The sequence below is a fragment of the Balaenoptera acutorostrata genome, chromosome 10 (genome assembly GCF_949987535.1).
Source record: "Balaenoptera acutorostrata chromosome 10, mBalAcu1.1, whole genome shotgun sequence".
Classification (NCBI taxonomy): domain Eukaryota; kingdom Metazoa; phylum Chordata; class Mammalia; order Artiodactyla; family Balaenopteridae; genus Balaenoptera; species Balaenoptera acutorostrata.
In genome coordinates, this window is record NC_080073.1 from 95,328,169 (window position 1) to 95,346,285 (window position 18,117).

Below are 18,117 nucleotides of genomic sequence, written 5' to 3' on the forward strand. Positions count from 1 at the left end.
TTTTTTTTGTTATTAAAACTTTTTCTTACAAAGTTTTAAACATATACAAAAATAGAATAACACAGTTAGTCCCATATATTCATTATTCAGATTCAGCAGTTGTCAACTACTACCACATTTGCTTTGTCTCTCCCTTATTTATAAAGTAAACCTCAGACTAAGCTCTTACATCTCTCATACATCAGTTTTCATCTCTAAAAAAAATACTTTACATAAATGCAATGCCACTATCATACCTAGCAAAATTAACACTAATTCTTTGATATTATCAATTATCCAGTCCATAATCAAATTTCCTGGTTCTTAGAAATGTCTTTTTACAGTTGATCAAATCCACATCAAATAAGTTCCACCCATTACATTTGGTTAAAGACCAATTTTTAAAGTAGGTGGTTGTTAAGGAGCCACCTGGGGAAGCTCTTACTGACTTTCCAGCAATTTTATTTTCAGCTCCCTGTAAGCGTCCTCCTTTCTCTTTTATTCCAAACTATTTTTTTTCTTTCTTTCTTTTGGGGAAGTGTGGAGGAGAACCCCACATTTGATATCTTACAATTGAGAAATTTAACATTTTTTTCAGAAATAAATACTTGAAATACTGACCTAAAGATTTGCTAGGTCCTATAATGAATGAATGGTCCAAAGAGGGTCTTAGCAGTGAGCTTTCAATATCCTTGTAACACCTAACGATATGGAATTGTCCCAAATCACTGAATATAATACTAGAATCGTTTTGAGTATAATGCACTGCTGTGTCTGCCTATCCTAGTATAATTCTACCTCGGATGTCACAACTAAGTGCCTTTCTCAGCTTTTGGAGTGGAAATGGTTCACTGGCTATCAAAATACCTTTCCCTAGCTGTTGCTTAATCTTAGTTTAAACCAGATTTACTAGTTTCCAAGCTAAGCTTGAAAATTTATATAGTTTTTCTGGGACAGGTTAGACTTTTTAAATTCAATTCATCTGGAGAGATATATACAAATAGTTTTCTATTAAAGAGATTGCTAAGTCTTTTTAACATTGTATTGGAATTGATCTCATCAATATTTTAGTTTTTGAAAAAGAACATAGAACAATATAAAAAAATCTTAGTGAAGCCGGTTGGAGCCTGCGATGTCGTGCTGTTGTCTGAAGATTCTTCAATCACTATGTCAAGTGACACAGATGTTTCTCTTTCTTCATATGATGAAGGTCAGGGATCTAAGCTTATCCGAAAAGCTAGAGAGGCACCATTTGTCCCCATTGGATTGGCAGGTTTTGCAGCAGTCGTTGCATATGGATTATATAAATTGAAGAGCAGGGGCAATACTAAAATGTCTCTTCACCTGATCCACATGCGTGTGGCAGCCCAAGGCTTTGTTGTGGGAGCAATGACTCTTGGTATGGGCTATTCCATGTATCAAGAATTCTGGGCAAAACCTAAACCTTAGAAGAGGAGATGCTGTCTTGGTCTTGGTGGTGCTTGCTTTAGTTAGACATCTCATATTGAGGTTATATGTTTATGTTGAAAATAAATTCTGTGGGTCAGACAATAACATGGTAATTTGAATATTGGCTTCCTTTCTTGCAGGCTTGATTTGCCTAGCGACTAGTTCACTAGCTAGGTCATTCAGGGGAGTCAGATTAGCACAAAAACATGTCACTTTTAAATGCACTTGATAGTGGTACAATGTCCACCTTCTTAAACTCTTCTGATAAAATTAGTTGTAAAGAGGACAACATGCCAAACCTGAAAATGCTCCCAGTTGCTGCAGAATATCATATGCTTTTGATGTAATGTAGGAATCCTATTTACCCCAGTTAATTTAACTCTTTCTGACTGCCTTGTGGACTGAGTACTGTTTTTAAGGTCTGGTTAGCTCTTGAAGAACCCTTTCAGAACAGTGCACAGAATACAACATTATAAACCTCCCAGCAACTATGTGTGTGTTTTGGTAACAGCTGCTTTGAAATAGTATCTGTTTCAGAATCATAGTTGTAAACATGAGAATAACTTAACTGTAGATCCCCATTTAGCTGTTTTGTAATTGCAGCATTATAGTTTGCTGCTGTTATATTAGAATAATTTTTAAATGGCATTTTGAAATAGAAGTGTGTATTTTAAGTGCTAATGCAAAGGTAAATGAAAAATACTTTTTAAATGTGTGCAGTCTGTTTATTTTCTCTGAAAGAATCATAAATGTTAAACTAAATAAATTGCCTATAATGGAAGTGATTTATGAGCAAGCTGGTTTGGTCAGACATTAGACAAACTTTGGTATACTACAGAATGCTTTGTTGTACTTGTGAAATTCTCTTGTCTAACCTGAATTTACATTCCATGGTGATAACGTGGTAAATGTAGTGTTATTAAAGTAAGTGAACACATCAAAAAAAAAAAATCTTAGTATGAAATTGACACTGCAACTTGTTAAAAAAAATGACTTGACACTAGAAGTCCCTTTCTGGTTTTAAGCCAGGCATTATTGACCAAAAATTTGTAATCCTCTGTCAGGGCTTGCACGTACAGCTATGCACAACAAAGGGTTGGGACATTCATAGGAGAGTCAGCTTGTATGCTAGGACAGTTTCTGACTGAGTGCAGTAAAGTGTCTTGAGAAAGGAGCACCTGTGTCTAGCTTTACAAAGGCTTCGTGGAGCTGGCTGGGGTACTGTGGCCTATGCTTCAGACTCTATTTAGAAATGAATATTTGTGGAAGTAATCAGATTAAGAAAAACATGTCCACATATCTCATTTTATGTGAGATTATCTCATAATTTAGCATTTGCTTTTTGGCAGTCTGTTATATGATACAGAGTCCACAGTTAAAGGTAGGTAAAAAATGGGCTGGTGAAGTGAAAAAACATTGTATGAAGTTTATGAACTTCATATTTTATATATAGAAGAGCCTATTTAATTTTATTTTACATATGCATTTCTAGCCCATTTATGTTTCCCAGCCCAATAATTTAAAAAAGCAGATAGAAGGGGAGTAGGCTGCTATAGTTAAATAGCTAGCAGAAGCAGTAAGTGGTAGCTGATACCAGATGACCAATGGTAGAGATGGAAAATTTAAATTTTGAAGAAATAGACGTAGGATCCTGAACAAACTCAGAAAACCGCTTTAGATTGATTTCGAGTTGGTAAACGAAGAGACATTCCTAGTTCAGAAACATCTAAGAGAGAGTACTGTTTTGCCACGAAATGCAGTCAGTGGTATTCATGATAATGATGCCGAGTTATCAGAAAATGTTCAATAGAATGTACCAAGACCTCTTTAATGAAGGAGGTTTGTAATGTATTTTAGAAAGCCTTTTATCAATAGCTAAAATTTCTCAGAATGTTGGCACTTAGTGCCTGGCATAGTTATCTACTTAAAAATGTGCTGCTTAGATACCTTTGTTGCCGATCAAGTTCACCTATGGAGACCACTTTTTTTTTTTCTGATGTTGCCAGAGTAGTGAGGTTTTCTAGTCCAGTTATATTTAGGAAGTGTTTCTAGAAAAGGGATTTGGGGCAAGAAAAATATAAAAATATTTGCTACAAATTTTCCATTTGTGGTGTCTGATATATAGTAAACAAATATTTGTTGTCTGTAGAGGTGCTTAATTCTTGCTAAAAAAAAAAAATTAGCTTATCCAACCCAAAGTTTTACTTACTGTGAAATTTGCATTTGAAAAATATCTCTTAAGCTGTAAAAATATGATATTTTATACTTGTTGAATTATAGGCTGAAGACTTTAAGTGGCAAGTCAAGAGAAGCTAAAGTAAAAACCAAACCTAGGTAAGCTTGTGCTGATTTAATTTACTATGACTTAAATTTCATCCAACTTTTGGTTGTAGTAATGATAGTATTATTACTTTAATGGATTTTATATCTGTTGAATGCATCTGACTAAACAATTTATTGATTCTTTCTAAATTTTGTAACACTGGAAATTTTTCTGATAAAATTGTAAAATGGTTGAAAAAATGGTGACGTGTAATTGTTTTACTCCATGACAGTCAATAGCTATTTGATCACAATTAATCATTTTTATTTGTATATTAAGAGCACAGTAAAAGTTCTCCATTATTGAGAAGCAGATTGATAATGAAACAGTACTTGGCAAGTGAGCCTCTTTAGCTGTGTTATCTGTTTTATAAGAAAACACTAGTATAACTTGTGCAGTTTTTTCAGTTTTTTAATAAAGTAAAGCACATGACCAAATTTCACTTTAAACCTAGAGATGAGGAGCTTTTTAAAAAATTTCTTGTTAGCTAACATTCTATTAAAGTGCTTATTATTGTGTGCTAAAAATCTATAGGGCAAAGTGATGGTTGATAGTATATTACAGTATATTAACTTTGGAATAACAATACATTTTTCTAAAAGTTTAGATCAGTTGTCATTAGTGATTTAAAAATATTCCACATTATGATTGACAGCATCAAAATTATTATATGTAACTTTTTTTTTAAGTTGGCCTAAATCAGCAGCAGTTTTTACTAAAATAAGTGTTTCTTTTGGCAGGACTGTTCCGTATTTGCCAAAGTGCTCTGCTGGACTAGAATTACTTAGCAGGTAAGTGTTTTCATTTAAATAAAAAGTTATACTTCTGACTACTGTCTAAAAGTATTTTATAACTTTATAGATAGAAACCTTAAAACAACTAAATTTTACCTTAACAAGGAGGTTGGAAATTATTTCCTTATTTGTGTTCCTGAGGGGCTTTTGCATTTCACTGATTAATACAAAGGCCATTCAGACTTTGAGCATATTGATCACTGTTGTGTTTACTAATCAATAACTTTATCATGTGCATGTATTATGTTTGTGGTTTCTTTGTTGCAAGAAAATCAATTCTGGATTTGAGTCCCCAATAATTTTCTTACTTTGATTCTTAATTTTTTACCATTTCTTCTCCAATCCATTTCTATTGACGTGCAGATTAATATTAAAATACGTGATTTTCTTAGATGACATCAAAAGCATGAGTAACAAAGGAAAAAAAAGATAAATTGGACTTTATCAAAATTAAAAACTTTTGCTCTTTGAAGAACACTATCAAGAAAGTGAAACAGGGCTTCCCTGGTGGCGCAGTGGTTGAGAATCTGCCTGCTAATGCAGGGGACACGGGTTCGAGCCCTGGTCTGGGAAGATCCCACATGCCACGGAGCAGCTGGGCCCGTGAGCCACAACTACTGAGCCTGCGCGTCTGGAGCCTGTGCCCCGCAACGGGAGGGGCCGCGATAGTGAAAGGCCCGCGCACCGCGATGAAGAGCGGTCCCTGCACCACGATGAAGAGTGGCCCCCACTTGCCGTAACTAGAGAAAGCCCTCGCACGAACCGAAGACCCAACACAGCCAAAAATAAAGAAATAAATAAATAAAGTAGCTATAAAAAAAAAAAAAAAAAAAATTCTAAAAAAAAAAAAAAAAGAAAGTGAAACAACAATCCACAGAATGTGAGAAAATATTTGCAAATTATACATCTGTTGAGGTACTTGTATCTAGAATGTATAAATAACTTTTATAACTCAACAGTAAAAAGACAATCCAGTGAAGAAATAGGCAAAGGATTTGAACAGACATTTCCATAAAAAAGATAGGCAAATGGCTAATAAGCACATGAAAAAATTCTCATCGTTAGTCATCAGGGAAGTGCAGACCAAAGCTACGATGAAATACCACTTCATACCCACTAGCATGGCTATAATGAAAAAGACAAACAATAACGAGTGTTGGCAGTGATGTGGAAAAATTGGAACCCTTATGCTCTGCTGGTGGGATTATAAAATCACTGCAAAACAGTTTGGTAGTTTCTCAAAAAGTTAAAAGTAGAATTACCATGTGACCTAGCAGTTTCACACCAAGAAAATTGAAAACTTATGTCCACATAAAAAATTGTACAAAAATGTGCATAATAGCAGTATCATTCATAAAGCAATATTATTCATAATAGCCAAAAAGTAGAAACAGTGCAAATATTCATCAGTCAATGAATGAATAACAAAATTTCATATCTCCATACAACGGAATATTATTCAGCCATGAAAAGGAATGAAGTACTGAGGCGTGCTACATCTTGGATGAAACTTAAAAACATTGTGCTAAATGAAAGGAATCAACAAAAATGGCACATAGTGTATGATTCCATTTATATGAAATGTCCAGAATAGGCAAATCCATAAAGATGGAAAGATAATTTTGCCAGGGTTTGGAAGAGAGAGGGGAATGAGTAATGACTGCTAATGGATATGGGGTTTCTTTTCAGGGTGATGAAAATATTTTGGAATTAGTGGTGATAGTTGTCCCAACTAATTCTGTGAATATACTGTGAATTATGCACTTTATAAGTTTTTTTTTTTTGATGTGGACCTTTTTTAAAGTCTTTATTGAATTTGTTACAATACTGCTTCTGTTTTATGTTTTGGTTTTTTTGGCTGAGAGGCATGTGGGATATTAGCTCCCCAACCAGGGATCGAACCCACACCTCCTGCATTGGAAGGCGAAGTCTTAACTGCTGGACCGCCAGGGAAGTCCTGAATTATGCGCTTTAGAAGCATGAATTTTGGGACTTCCCTGGCAGTCCAGTGGTTAAAACTTCGAGCTTCCACTGCAGGGGGCGCAGGTTTGATCCCTGGTTGGGGAACTAAGATCCCCTCATGCCACATGGTGCGGCCAAAGAAAAAAAAAAACATGAATTTTATGGTGTATCAAAATTCAATAAAGCTGTTATAAAAATAAGTATATGGTTTGCATGTGTTGTTATACGCATTTCTGTGCCCCATAACATGGCATCTGATGGATAAGTGGTAGCCGTGTGTGCAGTAGAGGGTATGCTCCTTCACCTTATCAGCTTATGTTAGGGCACAATCACCTATACCTACATTTTGCTTTCTCTTTTCTAGCTTTTTATTCAGTTTCTTTTTATGGTTTCTAACTCTGGGGATTTTTCTTCTCTGAGTGCTTAATTTGACATTAATTTCCTGCTTGGTTTTGTTGAGTGAGGAACATAAGTGAACATGTTGAGGAACATGAAAGGAGATATAGTAAAAAATTAATCAGTGGTGTTCTGTTTGCATGTTATCTTTATTTTTTTAATCTAAGGATTTAGTTGAAAGAACTTCATTGAAAGATTTACTTTAGATGTGTAGACTTATGTGTATGGTAGTTTTGGGAAATGGGATGCATTTGGGGACTTAACATGAAAAATTTGCAGCCACAGGAATGTCTGGAATGTGTCTATTCATTGTACTGAAGTACAGTCTTTTCTCTTTGGAACTAGTGTTGAGTGGAGGAAAGACCATTTTAAATAGCAGATAACCTAAATCATAAAATGTTTTTAATTGTTAAAAAATTGTGTAAGATACAGATAGCATAAAATTTGCCATCTTAACCATTATTAGGTGTACAATTCACTACTACTGAGTACATTTGCATTGTTGTGCATCCAGTCTCCAAAACTCTTTTCATCTTGCAAACGTCTGCCACTGGCAGCCATCATTCTACTTTCTCTTTCTATGAATTTCACTACTTTAGGTACCTCTTATAAGTGGCATCATATAGTATTTGTCTTTTTGTGATTGGCTTATTTCACTTAACATAATATTTTCAAGTTTCATCCATGTAGCTTGTTAGAAGTTCTTCCTTTTTGGTCTTCCAGTTTTATTGAGATATAATTGGCATACAGTACTGTATAAGTTTAAGGTATTGTAACATAATGATTTGACTTACATACATCATGAGATGATTGCCACAGTAAGTTTAGTGAACATCCATATCTCATAGATACAATATAAAAGAAAAAGAATTTTTTTTCCTGGTGACGAGAACTCTTAGACTTTAATAACATTCATATATAACATAGAGCAGTGTTAATTATATTCATCGTGTTGTATATTATATCCCTGGTACTTACTTATGTTACAAACTGGAAGTTTGTGCCTTTTCACTGCCTTCATTCGATTCCCCTCCCTCCACACCCCACCCACCTGCCTCTGGTAACCACACATCTGATCTCTTTTTCTATTCGTTTGTTTGCTTGCTTGTTTTTAAAGTATAATTGATCTACAAAGCTATGTTAGTCCCTGGTGCACAACATAGTTATTCTATATTTCTGTACATTACAAAATGATCACCAATAATTCAAAGGAATTTCCTTCCTTTTTAAGGCTGAATAGTATTCCATTATATGAATATACCATATTTTGCTTACTCATTCATCCATTAATGGACATTTGGGTTGCTTCCATTTTTTGGCTATTGTAAACAATGCTGCTGTGAACGTGGGTGTGCAGATATCTCTTCATGACCCAGCTTTCAGTTTTTTGGCACTATATACTGAAAAAAGGAAATGCTGAATCATATGGTAATTCTACTTTAATATTTTGAAGAACCCCTATACTGTTTTCCATAGCAGCTGCACCATTTTACATTCCCCTAGCAGTGCACATTTCTCCAGTTGCCATTTCTCCACATTCTCACCAAAACTTGTTTTGGGGGTCTTTTGTTTGGCTGGTTGGTTTTTTTGCCATTCTCATTGGTATGAAGTGGTATCTCATTGTGGTTTTGATTTTCATTTCCCTAATGACTGATGATGGTGAGTTTCTCGTGTTTATTGGCCATTTGTATATCTTCTTTAGAGAAATATCTATTCAAGTCCTTTGCCTGTTTTTGGATAGGGTTGTTTTTTGTTGTTGAGTGTTAGGAGTTTTCTATATATTCTGGATATTAATCCCTTATCAGGTATGTGATTTGTAAATATCTTCTCCCATTTTATTGGTTGCCTTTTTATCTGTTGATTGTGTTCTTTCATGCACAAAAGTTTCTAGTTTTGATTAAGTCCAATTTGTCTATTTTCTTTGTGGCCTGTGCCTTTGGTGTTATATCCAAGAAATCATTGTCAAATCTAATGTCATGAAGCTTTTCTCCATGTTTTCTTCAAAGAGTTTTATAGTTTTAGTTCTTATGTTTGGATTTTTTGATCCATTTTTAGTTAATTTTTGCATATGGTGTTAAAGTAAGAGTCCAGCTTCATTCTTTTGCATGGGGATACCCACTTTTCCCAGCACCCTAGCGTATTTGTTGAAAAGACTATCCTTTCCCCATTGAATGATCTTGGCACAGTTGTAGAAAATTATTTGACTATACATGCAAGTGTTTATTTCTGGGCTCTCTATTTCATTGGCCTATATGTCTCCCTTTATACCAGTGCCACACTGTTTTGATTATTATTTGATTTTGATTATTGTAGCTTTGTAGTAAGTTTTGAAATCAAGAAGTGTGAGTCTTCCAACTTTGTTCTTCTTTTCAAGATTGTTTTGGCTTTTCAGGATCCCTTGACCTCCCATATGAATTTTATGATGGATTTTTTTCTACTTCGACAAAGAATGCCATTGGGATTTCGATAGGGATTACACTGAGTTTGTAGATTACTTTGGGTGCTATTGACAACATCTTAACAATATTAAGTCTTCCATTCCATGAACGTGGGATATCTTTCCATCTATTTATGTCTTTTAAAATTTCTTTCAGCAATATTTTGTAGTTTTCATTGTACAAGTATTCACCTCCTTGGTTAATTCCTAAAAATTTTTTTGATGCTATTGTAGATGGAATTGTTTTCTTAGTTCTCTTTGTTGTCTCCTTCCTACTGCCAGCTATAGGTTCAGTTTGTTCTTTTTCTAGTTGCTAAAGTTGTGAAGTTAGATTGTTGATTTGAGATCTTTTTTCTTTTTTCTTAAGCCTAAACTTTTTTTTGAGAGATAATTGACATATGACATTATATTAGTTTTAGGTGTACAGCATAATGACTCAATATTTGTATATATTGCAAAATAATCACCACAATAAATCTAGTTAACATCTATTATCACACATAGTTCAAAAAATTTTTCTTGTGATGAGGACTTTTATGTTTTACTCTCTTAGCAACTTTCAAATATATAATATAGTATTATTAACTATAGTCACCATGCTGTATGTTATGTATAACTACAAGTTTATACCTTTGACCACCTTCACCCATTTCTCTCTCACACACACACAGCCACACCCAACCCCTCACCCCCTGCCTTTGGTAACCCCCAGTTTGTTCTCTGTACCTATGAGTTCAGGTTTATTTTGTTTTCTGTTTATTTATTTAAAAATTTCTTTATTGAGGTATAGTTGATTTACAATATTAGTTTCAGGGGTATAACATAGTGATTCAAACTTTTTATAGATTATACTCCATTTAAAGTTATTATAAATTATTGGCTATATTCCCTGTGCTATACCCTTGTAGCGTACTTATTTCATACATAGTAGTTTGTACCTCTTAATCCACTACCCCTTTCCTGCCTCTCCCCCTCTTCACTCTCCCCACTGGTAACCACTAATTTGTTCTGGGCATCTGTGAGTCTGTTTCTATTTTGTTATGTTCATTCATTTGTTGTATTTTTTAGATTCCATATAGAAGTGATAACATACAGTATTTGTCTTTCTCTGTCTGACTTATTTCACTAAGCATAATGCCCTCCAAGTCCATCCATGTTGTTGCAAATGGCAAAGGGGTTGCTCCCATGTCCTGGCTATTGTGAGTAGTGCTGCTGTGAACACTGGGTGCATGTGTCTTTTCGAATTATAGTTTTGTCTGGGTATGTGCCCAGGAGTGGGATTGCTGGATCATATGGTAGTTCTATTTTTAATTTTTTGAGGAACCTCCATACTGTTTTCCATAGTGGCTGCACCAGTTTACATTCCCACCAACAGTATACTAAGGGTTCCCTTTTCTTCACATCCTCACCAACACTTATTATTTGCTGTATTTTTGAGAATAGCCATCTAACAGGGGTGAGGCGATATCTCATTGTGGTTTTGATTTGTACTTTTTGATGATTAGTGAAGTGAGCACCTTTTCATGTCCTGTTGGTTATTTGTATGTCTTTGGAAAAATATCTGTTCAGAGCCTCTACCTGTTTTTAAATCAGATTGTTTTTTGCTATTGAGTTGTATGATTTCTTTACATATTTTGGGTATTAACTCTTTATTACATGTATGATTTGCAAGTATTTTCTCGCATTCAGTAGGTTGCCATTTCAGATGGTTTCCTTTGCTGTGTAGAAGCTTTTTTGTTTGATGTAGTTCTACTTGTTTGTTTTTGCTCTTTTTGCCTTTGCTTTTGGTGTCAGATCCAAAAAATCATCACAAGACTGATATCAAGGAGCTTACTGCCTATGTTTTTTCATAGGAGTTTTATGGTTTCAGGTCCTACATTCAGGTCTTTAATCCATTTTGAGTTAATTTTGGGGTGTGGTATAAGATAGTTGTCCAGTTTCATTCTTTTGCATGTGGCTGTCCAGTTTTCCCTACACCATTTATTGAAGAGACTCTCCTTTCCCTATTGTATATTCTTGACTCCTTTGTTGTGAAGTAATTGAGCCATATATGCATGGGTTTATTTCTGGCTAGTTATTTTGCAAAATATCCCTTATTTTGGGTTTATCTGCTGTTTTCTCATGATTAAATTCAAGTTAGTGCTTTTATGGTGAGAATAACGGAAGAATACTGAATGTGTCCTCCAGTGCATTGTATCAGTAGGCATATGATGTTGATATGTCTCCTTACTGTTGATGTTAATATTGACCACTTGGTTAAGGAAGTGTCTGCCAGGCTTCTCCACTTTAATACTGTTTCCCCCTTTTAAATTAATAAGTATCCTGTGGGGAGATACTTAGAGACTATGAAAATATCCTGTTTCTCTTTATACTCTCACCCACTAATTTTAGCATCTATTAGAATTCTTGCCTGAAATAATTAGTATTGTGTTTACCAAATGGTGATTTTCTATTTTTCTCATTTTGTCTGTCATTATTAATTGGAATTCTACTGTCAGGAAGAATTTTCCCTTCTGCCCCTTTCAGTTGTTTATCTTAATCACTATGGACTCATAGCTGTTGGTTTTAGTCCCTGAGTTATAACCCGTTTCTACCATTATTTGTTTTGTTGCTCAGGTTGTCCCAGATTTGGCAATTGGAAGCCCCTTGAAGTTGACTTCTGTGTGTTTACAATGTGTCTCCATTATTTTTTGAACTTTCCTTTCTGACACCACAGGATGTAACAGGTTCATTTTTAGGTAGAATTTTTTTTATTAATTAATTTTTAATGGAGTGCAGTTGCTTTACAATGTTGTGTTAGCTTCTACTGCACAGCAAAATGAATCAGCCCTACGTATACATAGGTAGGATTTTTTTAATGTGTGGTTTGTATTTTGAATTATTTTTTGCTTTTCTTAGGTATGAAGATACATGGGCTGCACTCCACAGAAGAGCCCAGGAATGCGCAAGTGCTGGCGAGGTAAAGAATCGGCTAATCTTATACTCACGGGGAAAATACCCTTTTGCAGTCTTAAATGCTAGTTTTTAAGAAATTAAATTTGTAGTTGTGTTAAAATGTTTTGCAGGATATCTGAAATTTAGTAGTTGATTATGAAACTCCCTAAATAAAGCACTTTTTCGTAATTTTTCAGTCAAGTAATTTAGTTTAGTTAGCTTAGAGAGTTTGTAACTTTTATTCTAGAGTCGCAAGTAAATATTTGGTTCATCCAGGTATAATGCTTTGAATTTGAGTCTGATACCTTTGCAGTTTATGTAAATTATGTCATTCCTTTCTACTCACTATTTAAGAATTCCTTTTCTGGAGGGCAAAAGTTTAACTTTGCTCAGTCTACTTAAAATCATTAATTTGCTTATTAGCAAATAAAAATCTCAGGAGTCAACCTCAATTACTTAGAAGAACAACCTATTTTCTAGCTCTATAGAGTGTATAATGAATAAAAGAGACTTGTAATTAAAATTATTTGGTATATGTACTTAAAGCTTTTTTAGCCAAGATGAAATATAGTCTGTGTTATTGATGTCAGTCAAACGTTATTTCTTTCTAAAAACACTTCTGTGATTATGACTTTTAATTGATTTAGACTGACTGACTTTACAATTTACCTAATTAGTGAAGCTGTTATAGTTATATGTACAGAACATGGTAATACATATGATAAAATTTAGACATTAATGTTTCTCTTAGAAATTACTGAAAAGGAAGGTTATACATTTCTTTTAGTAAGGCAGACTAGATACTTTGAAAAGCCCTTTAGGTGTAAAACACCTAAATGCTGGATAGATTTTTTTTTTTTTAATTTTTAAATGCAGTAAGTGTACAAAAATTAAAGGAAATCCTAAAGGCAGAAAACAAACAAACAAAAACACCAGGGAACTGAAATGAGAGTGGTTTAAAAAAATAACATGGAAGCTGGGGTCAAATAGTAAAACAAAAGCTTTAGAGATTTAGGTGATAGGAGATTTTTGTCTATAGGGAACTGAGTCTGAGACTCCTGCATAAAGCTCTTGGATATTTGAAGTGACTACATCTCTTGGTGAAAGGGTAATCTAAGACATTTAAAAAAAGAAAAGAAAAAAGATAAGAAAAGAAAAGCTACTTGTTGGCAAAAGGAGACAACAAGGAAACTTGTCTTCATAACAACTTGGAATAAATATAGTCTCCATTTTGGATTTGTTTATATGGTCTTGGCCTCACATGAGTGTTGGGCTCTAGTTTATACTTCCTGCATGATCAAGGAACCACTAACTTAAGAAATGAAAGGGCTACGGGTGACTGTGTCTTTGACACTCAACAGAAACAAATACCAGTTCTTCATGGATGAAACTTGTAAACCCAGACCCTTCAAGATTCCCACAGATTCATCCCCTAACCACCCCCCTCTCCCCTGCCAAAGATCAGCAAACACACAAAGAAATATATTACCAAAAGTTTGAGTCACTAGAACCAAAGAGTAAGATTTAGACCTGTAAGGCACTTTAGATATTGCACTCTTGTATATAGACAATTAAATAGGAACATACAAAATTTTTTAGAGAGATGAAAGATGGATGAAAAATGAGTAAGGAATAAGAGAGTATGAAACATGACTTTAAAACATGACTTTTAAAAGTCATTGAGATTAAAAACCCAAAGGATGTGCTTAACAGCAGGTATCTATAGCTGAAGAAAGAGTACATTGAAGTAGGAGATAAAAGTCAGACATTACCCAGAAAGGATTTCTGAGATATGAAAATGGAAAATATGAAAGAGGAGTTAATAGAAAATAGTTATAAAAGGTCTATAGGTTGAACCAAGTAAGATTACCAATATGAGACCTTTTTGATCTGTAAAATTACAGTTTCATATAGCTCAGCTTAATATATCTAATAATCTAGAAAGAGAATGAGGGAAAGACAATGTAGGAAAATGTAAATGGCTGAGAATTTTCCAGAAATGAGATGTGTAAATCCTTAGATCCAAAAAGTATTACAAGCAAGCAAGGTAAGTAATTATCCACACCTAGACATATCATGTTGAAACTACAGAACACCAAAGACAAAGAGAAGGTCTCAAAGTAACTAAAGAGAAAAGATAGATCACTTACAAATGAATGAATTTCCATTAGACTTCACAAACTGTTGTCAAGAATGAGGGCAAAGTGAGACATTTTCAGATAAAAATAGTTTTCTATCAACAGTTGTCCAATAAAGGAACTTCTAAAAAAATGTATTTCTGGATAAAAGAAATGATTTTAGAAGGTAGGTCTCAGGTATAGGAAGGAATAGTGAGCAAAGAAAATGGTAAACCATAGGTAAATATAAACAGTGACTATGTATTTCTATCAGTTATCTAGTTTGTGGAATTAAAAATGATAGAACAAAAATGCTAGATAAGAATAGCATGCAATCTGGAAGGCAGATTATCAGAGTTCAAGTATTCTAAAAGCCCTTGCATTATTAATGGGGAGGGTATAGATATTGATTAACCTTAGATTTAAAGTTAAATATGGAGGGCAGAATTTCAAGGGTAACCACTAAAGAACAGAAATAGCATTTATCTTTCAAACCTGTAGAAGAAACTAGAATAATGAGAATGAATTAAATAGGAAACAGAGGATCACTCTGTAAGATTCAGTTCCCTAAGGGGGAAAAGTCTAAACCTGTGTGTCTAGTAAGTCTCAGTATATAAAAGTCAAATTATAAGGAAAAATGGATAAATCTATCATCAAAATGGGGGGATGTTAATACATTCCTCTTAACTGATAGGGAAAAAACCCAAATAAAATAAATATGGATATAAGACATGCGACTAAAGTGATTTACAGACTTGACCAGATAGACAAATACAGAATCTGCCCCAACAAATACAGAATACAGATTCTTTAAAGCACACCTGGAACACATAAAAATTGACCATGTTCTGGGCCGCAAAGCAGTTCTCAACAAGTTTCATGTAAATCAACAAGTTTCATGTAAATCAAGTCATACAGAATATTCTCTGATCCTGGTGCAAATGAAGCTGGAAGTCAGTATAGGAAAACAATTTTGAAAATTCCATATGTTTGCAAATTAAAAATATATATCATGCATTGGGACTTCCCTGGTGGCGCAGTGGTTGGGAATCAGCCTGCCAATTCAGGCGCCATGGGTTCGAGCCCTGGTCTGGGAAGATCCCACTTGCTGCAGAGCAACTAAGCCCGTGTGCCACGACTACTGAGCCTGCACCCTAGAGCCCGTGAGCCACAACTGTGAGCCCGCGTGCCACCACTACTGAAGCCCACGTGCCTAGAGCCTGTGCTCTGCCACAAGAGAAGCCACCGCAATGAGAAGCCTGCGCACCACAACAAAGAGTAGCCCCCTCTCCCCGCAACTAGAGAAAGCCCACGTGCAGCAACGAAGACTCAACAGCCAAAAATAAATAAATTTATTTTTTTTTAAACTATAAAAAAATTTATAATGCATAATTTATGGTTCAAAGAAGGAAATAATCTGAAAATTTTTAAATAGAACTGAATTATAATAATTACTACACATAAATTATATAATTTGCCAAAGACTACTTAGAGGGAAATTTTATAGGGGAAAAATTCGACTGAAAGTCAGTGAGCTAATCTAACCTAAGAATTAGAGAACAAAATAAATCATGAAGGAAGAATGAAAGAGATAATAAAGATGAAAAAAGTAAATGAAATAGAATATAAAGAATACAATAGAAACCAGACAAAGCCACAGGTTCTTAGAAAAGACTAATAAAATATGGTAGGTAGATGTCTGGTGATATGGATCAAGAAAAGAAGGATAAATAATTTTAAGAATTAAAGAATATAACTGCAGCTACAGCAGAGTGAAAAGATAAGAGTTTGTGAACAACTCTATGACAAATTTGAAAACTTAGACAAAATGGCAAAACCCTGGAAATTTTTACTAAAACCAATTTTAAAAGCAGTACAAATCCTGAATAGTCTTATAGCCACTAAAGAAACAGTATTAGTGATTAATTTTTTCACTAAGAAAGCACCAGGTCCACAAAGTTTCATAGGAGAGTTCTATCAAACTTTCAGAGACTCTACCATTTCAATGTTAGACAAACTCCTGCAGCAAGTGAAAAAGGAGGAAACTGCCCAGCTCATTTCATGAGGCTAGAATAACTGATACTGAACCCCAACAAGGGAAGTATAAGAAAGTGAAATTGGAGTCCATTCCCATTCATGAATACAGTTACAAAAATTATAAGCAAAATGGAGGCATTATCTCTCACTTAACTTCAGTAACCTATTTCTGGAAATCAGATGTTCTGTGCAAACACTCTATCCAGGAACCTATTTGTCACATTCTAAATTGGAAAAGTCATAATGTGTTAACATGTCCACCCAAAGCCCTCAACCAACTTTCTTAAATATATTTAAGAATATATTATAATATATATATATATAACCAGCAAAACGTCTATAGATGGTAGCAATCTGTTAGGAAGTAAAGTGCTTCAAACATAGCTTTCTGCTTACCAGACCTGTGATACACTCATTGACAAACAGCTGCCTCGTGTGTAGTAACGTGACCTCTCAACACTCACAGTATGCAGGGCTTGCCTCTCCTTTATAGATGGGCTCCTTGTACCGTCTTGTGATTCTCGTATTCTACCAATGTTATTTGAAATTTCATTTGAGAATATTCTCACACATTGTTTTAGAATGTGTATCAAGCTTAAATGTAAAGTTTTCCTATATAACTGTTAGCCAAAACTTTGTATATGTGTTTGTATATGTGCTTGTTCTGTGAATGTTGGATGATAAGCAAGAGGCATTCTACCTGGGAGACATCCTGCTGTATATATGGCTGTGATGGCAGACCAAATCCAGCCATGCATAAACACCCCAGATTTATAACAGGATTATAAAGTTGGTTTGACATTAGAAAATCTTTTGTACGCCGTTGACCACGTTAACAAATTAAAAGAGAAAAATATGTAATCGTCAGATGCAGAAAATACATTCAGTAAAATTATTCAGAGTAAAACGTTTTAGCAAGTTTTTAATAGAAGTTAACTTTTGTCCTAATATCTACCAAAACCTGCAGTATTTGACTTGTAGTATTTTGATCCCATGGTCAATCATCTTGCTAAATCCTCTTATTCTAATAATTTGCGTTCAGGGGTGGGAGTTGTTTTGTGTGGATGGAAGGGAAGAAGCAAAAACCTATCAGTCTTTCTTCAGGTCTTTTTACAGTGGGTAGAACCTCCAATGTGATGTTGAAAAAAAGTAGTTGAAGATCGTGGTTCAGATTTTGGCTCCATCAGACTTAAATGTGAAAGGAAAAATTATAAATCTTTTAGAAAATAGTAGAAAAGCTAAGACCTCAGGGTAGAGAAAGAGTTCTTCAACAAGGCATAATAAGCACCAACCATAAATGAAAATATTGATAATTTTTATCAAATCTTCTGTTCATCAAACAACACCATGAAAAAGTTAAGCAGTTCACAAAACAGAGGACTAGTGTTCAAAACATATGCAAAACCTCTACAAACCAATAAAAAGAGAACAATAACCCATTAAAAAGTGAGCAAAAGATATGACCAGGTATTACACCGAAGAAAAAACATGAGGGACCAGTAAATGTGAAAATGTTCAAAATTGATTAGTAGTCAAGGAAATACAAATGAAAACCTCAAATTCACACTCGTTAGATTATCAAACATTTAAGAAGCCGTGAATTTTCTCTGCAGTCAGTCATTATTCACTGATGACAGTTGTCCCTTAGAAGAAACATGATGAGGAACAGCTAGAACTAGGGAGTGTAAA

At 34.4% G+C, this 18,117-nt stretch overlaps 2 protein-coding genes across 2 annotated transcripts in view; both read left to right on the top strand.

Moving 5' to 3' along the window:
• DTNBP1 (dystrobrevin binding protein 1) overlaps positions 1-18,117 on the top strand; it is a 121,872-nt gene that overhangs the window by 10,712 nt on the left and 93,043 nt on the right. The window contains exons 2-4 of the mRNA XM_057555284.1: positions 3,709-3,762; positions 4,492-4,542; positions 12,239-12,299. Coding sequence (XP_057411267.1) covers positions 3,709-3,762; positions 4,492-4,542; positions 12,239-12,299 — 166 coding nt within the window. The remainder of the gene's footprint in view (positions 1-3,708; positions 3,763-4,491; positions 4,543-12,238; positions 12,300-18,117) is intronic.
• Positions 1,108-2,186, top strand: LOC102998502 (HIG1 domain family member 1A, mitochondrial). The gene has a single exon (XM_028164512.2). It carries the CDS (start codon positions 1,147-1,149, stop codon positions 1,426-1,428), a length of 282 nt encoding a protein of 93 aa, XP_028020313.1. The 5' UTR covers positions 1,108-1,146; the 3' UTR covers positions 1,429-2,186.

What these genes read in the sequence shown, in the direction of transcription:
- LOC102998502 (XM_028164512.2), top strand. Translation starts at nt 1,147, where the DNA reads ATGTCAAGTGACACAGATGTTTCTCTTTCTTCATATGATGAAGGTCAG.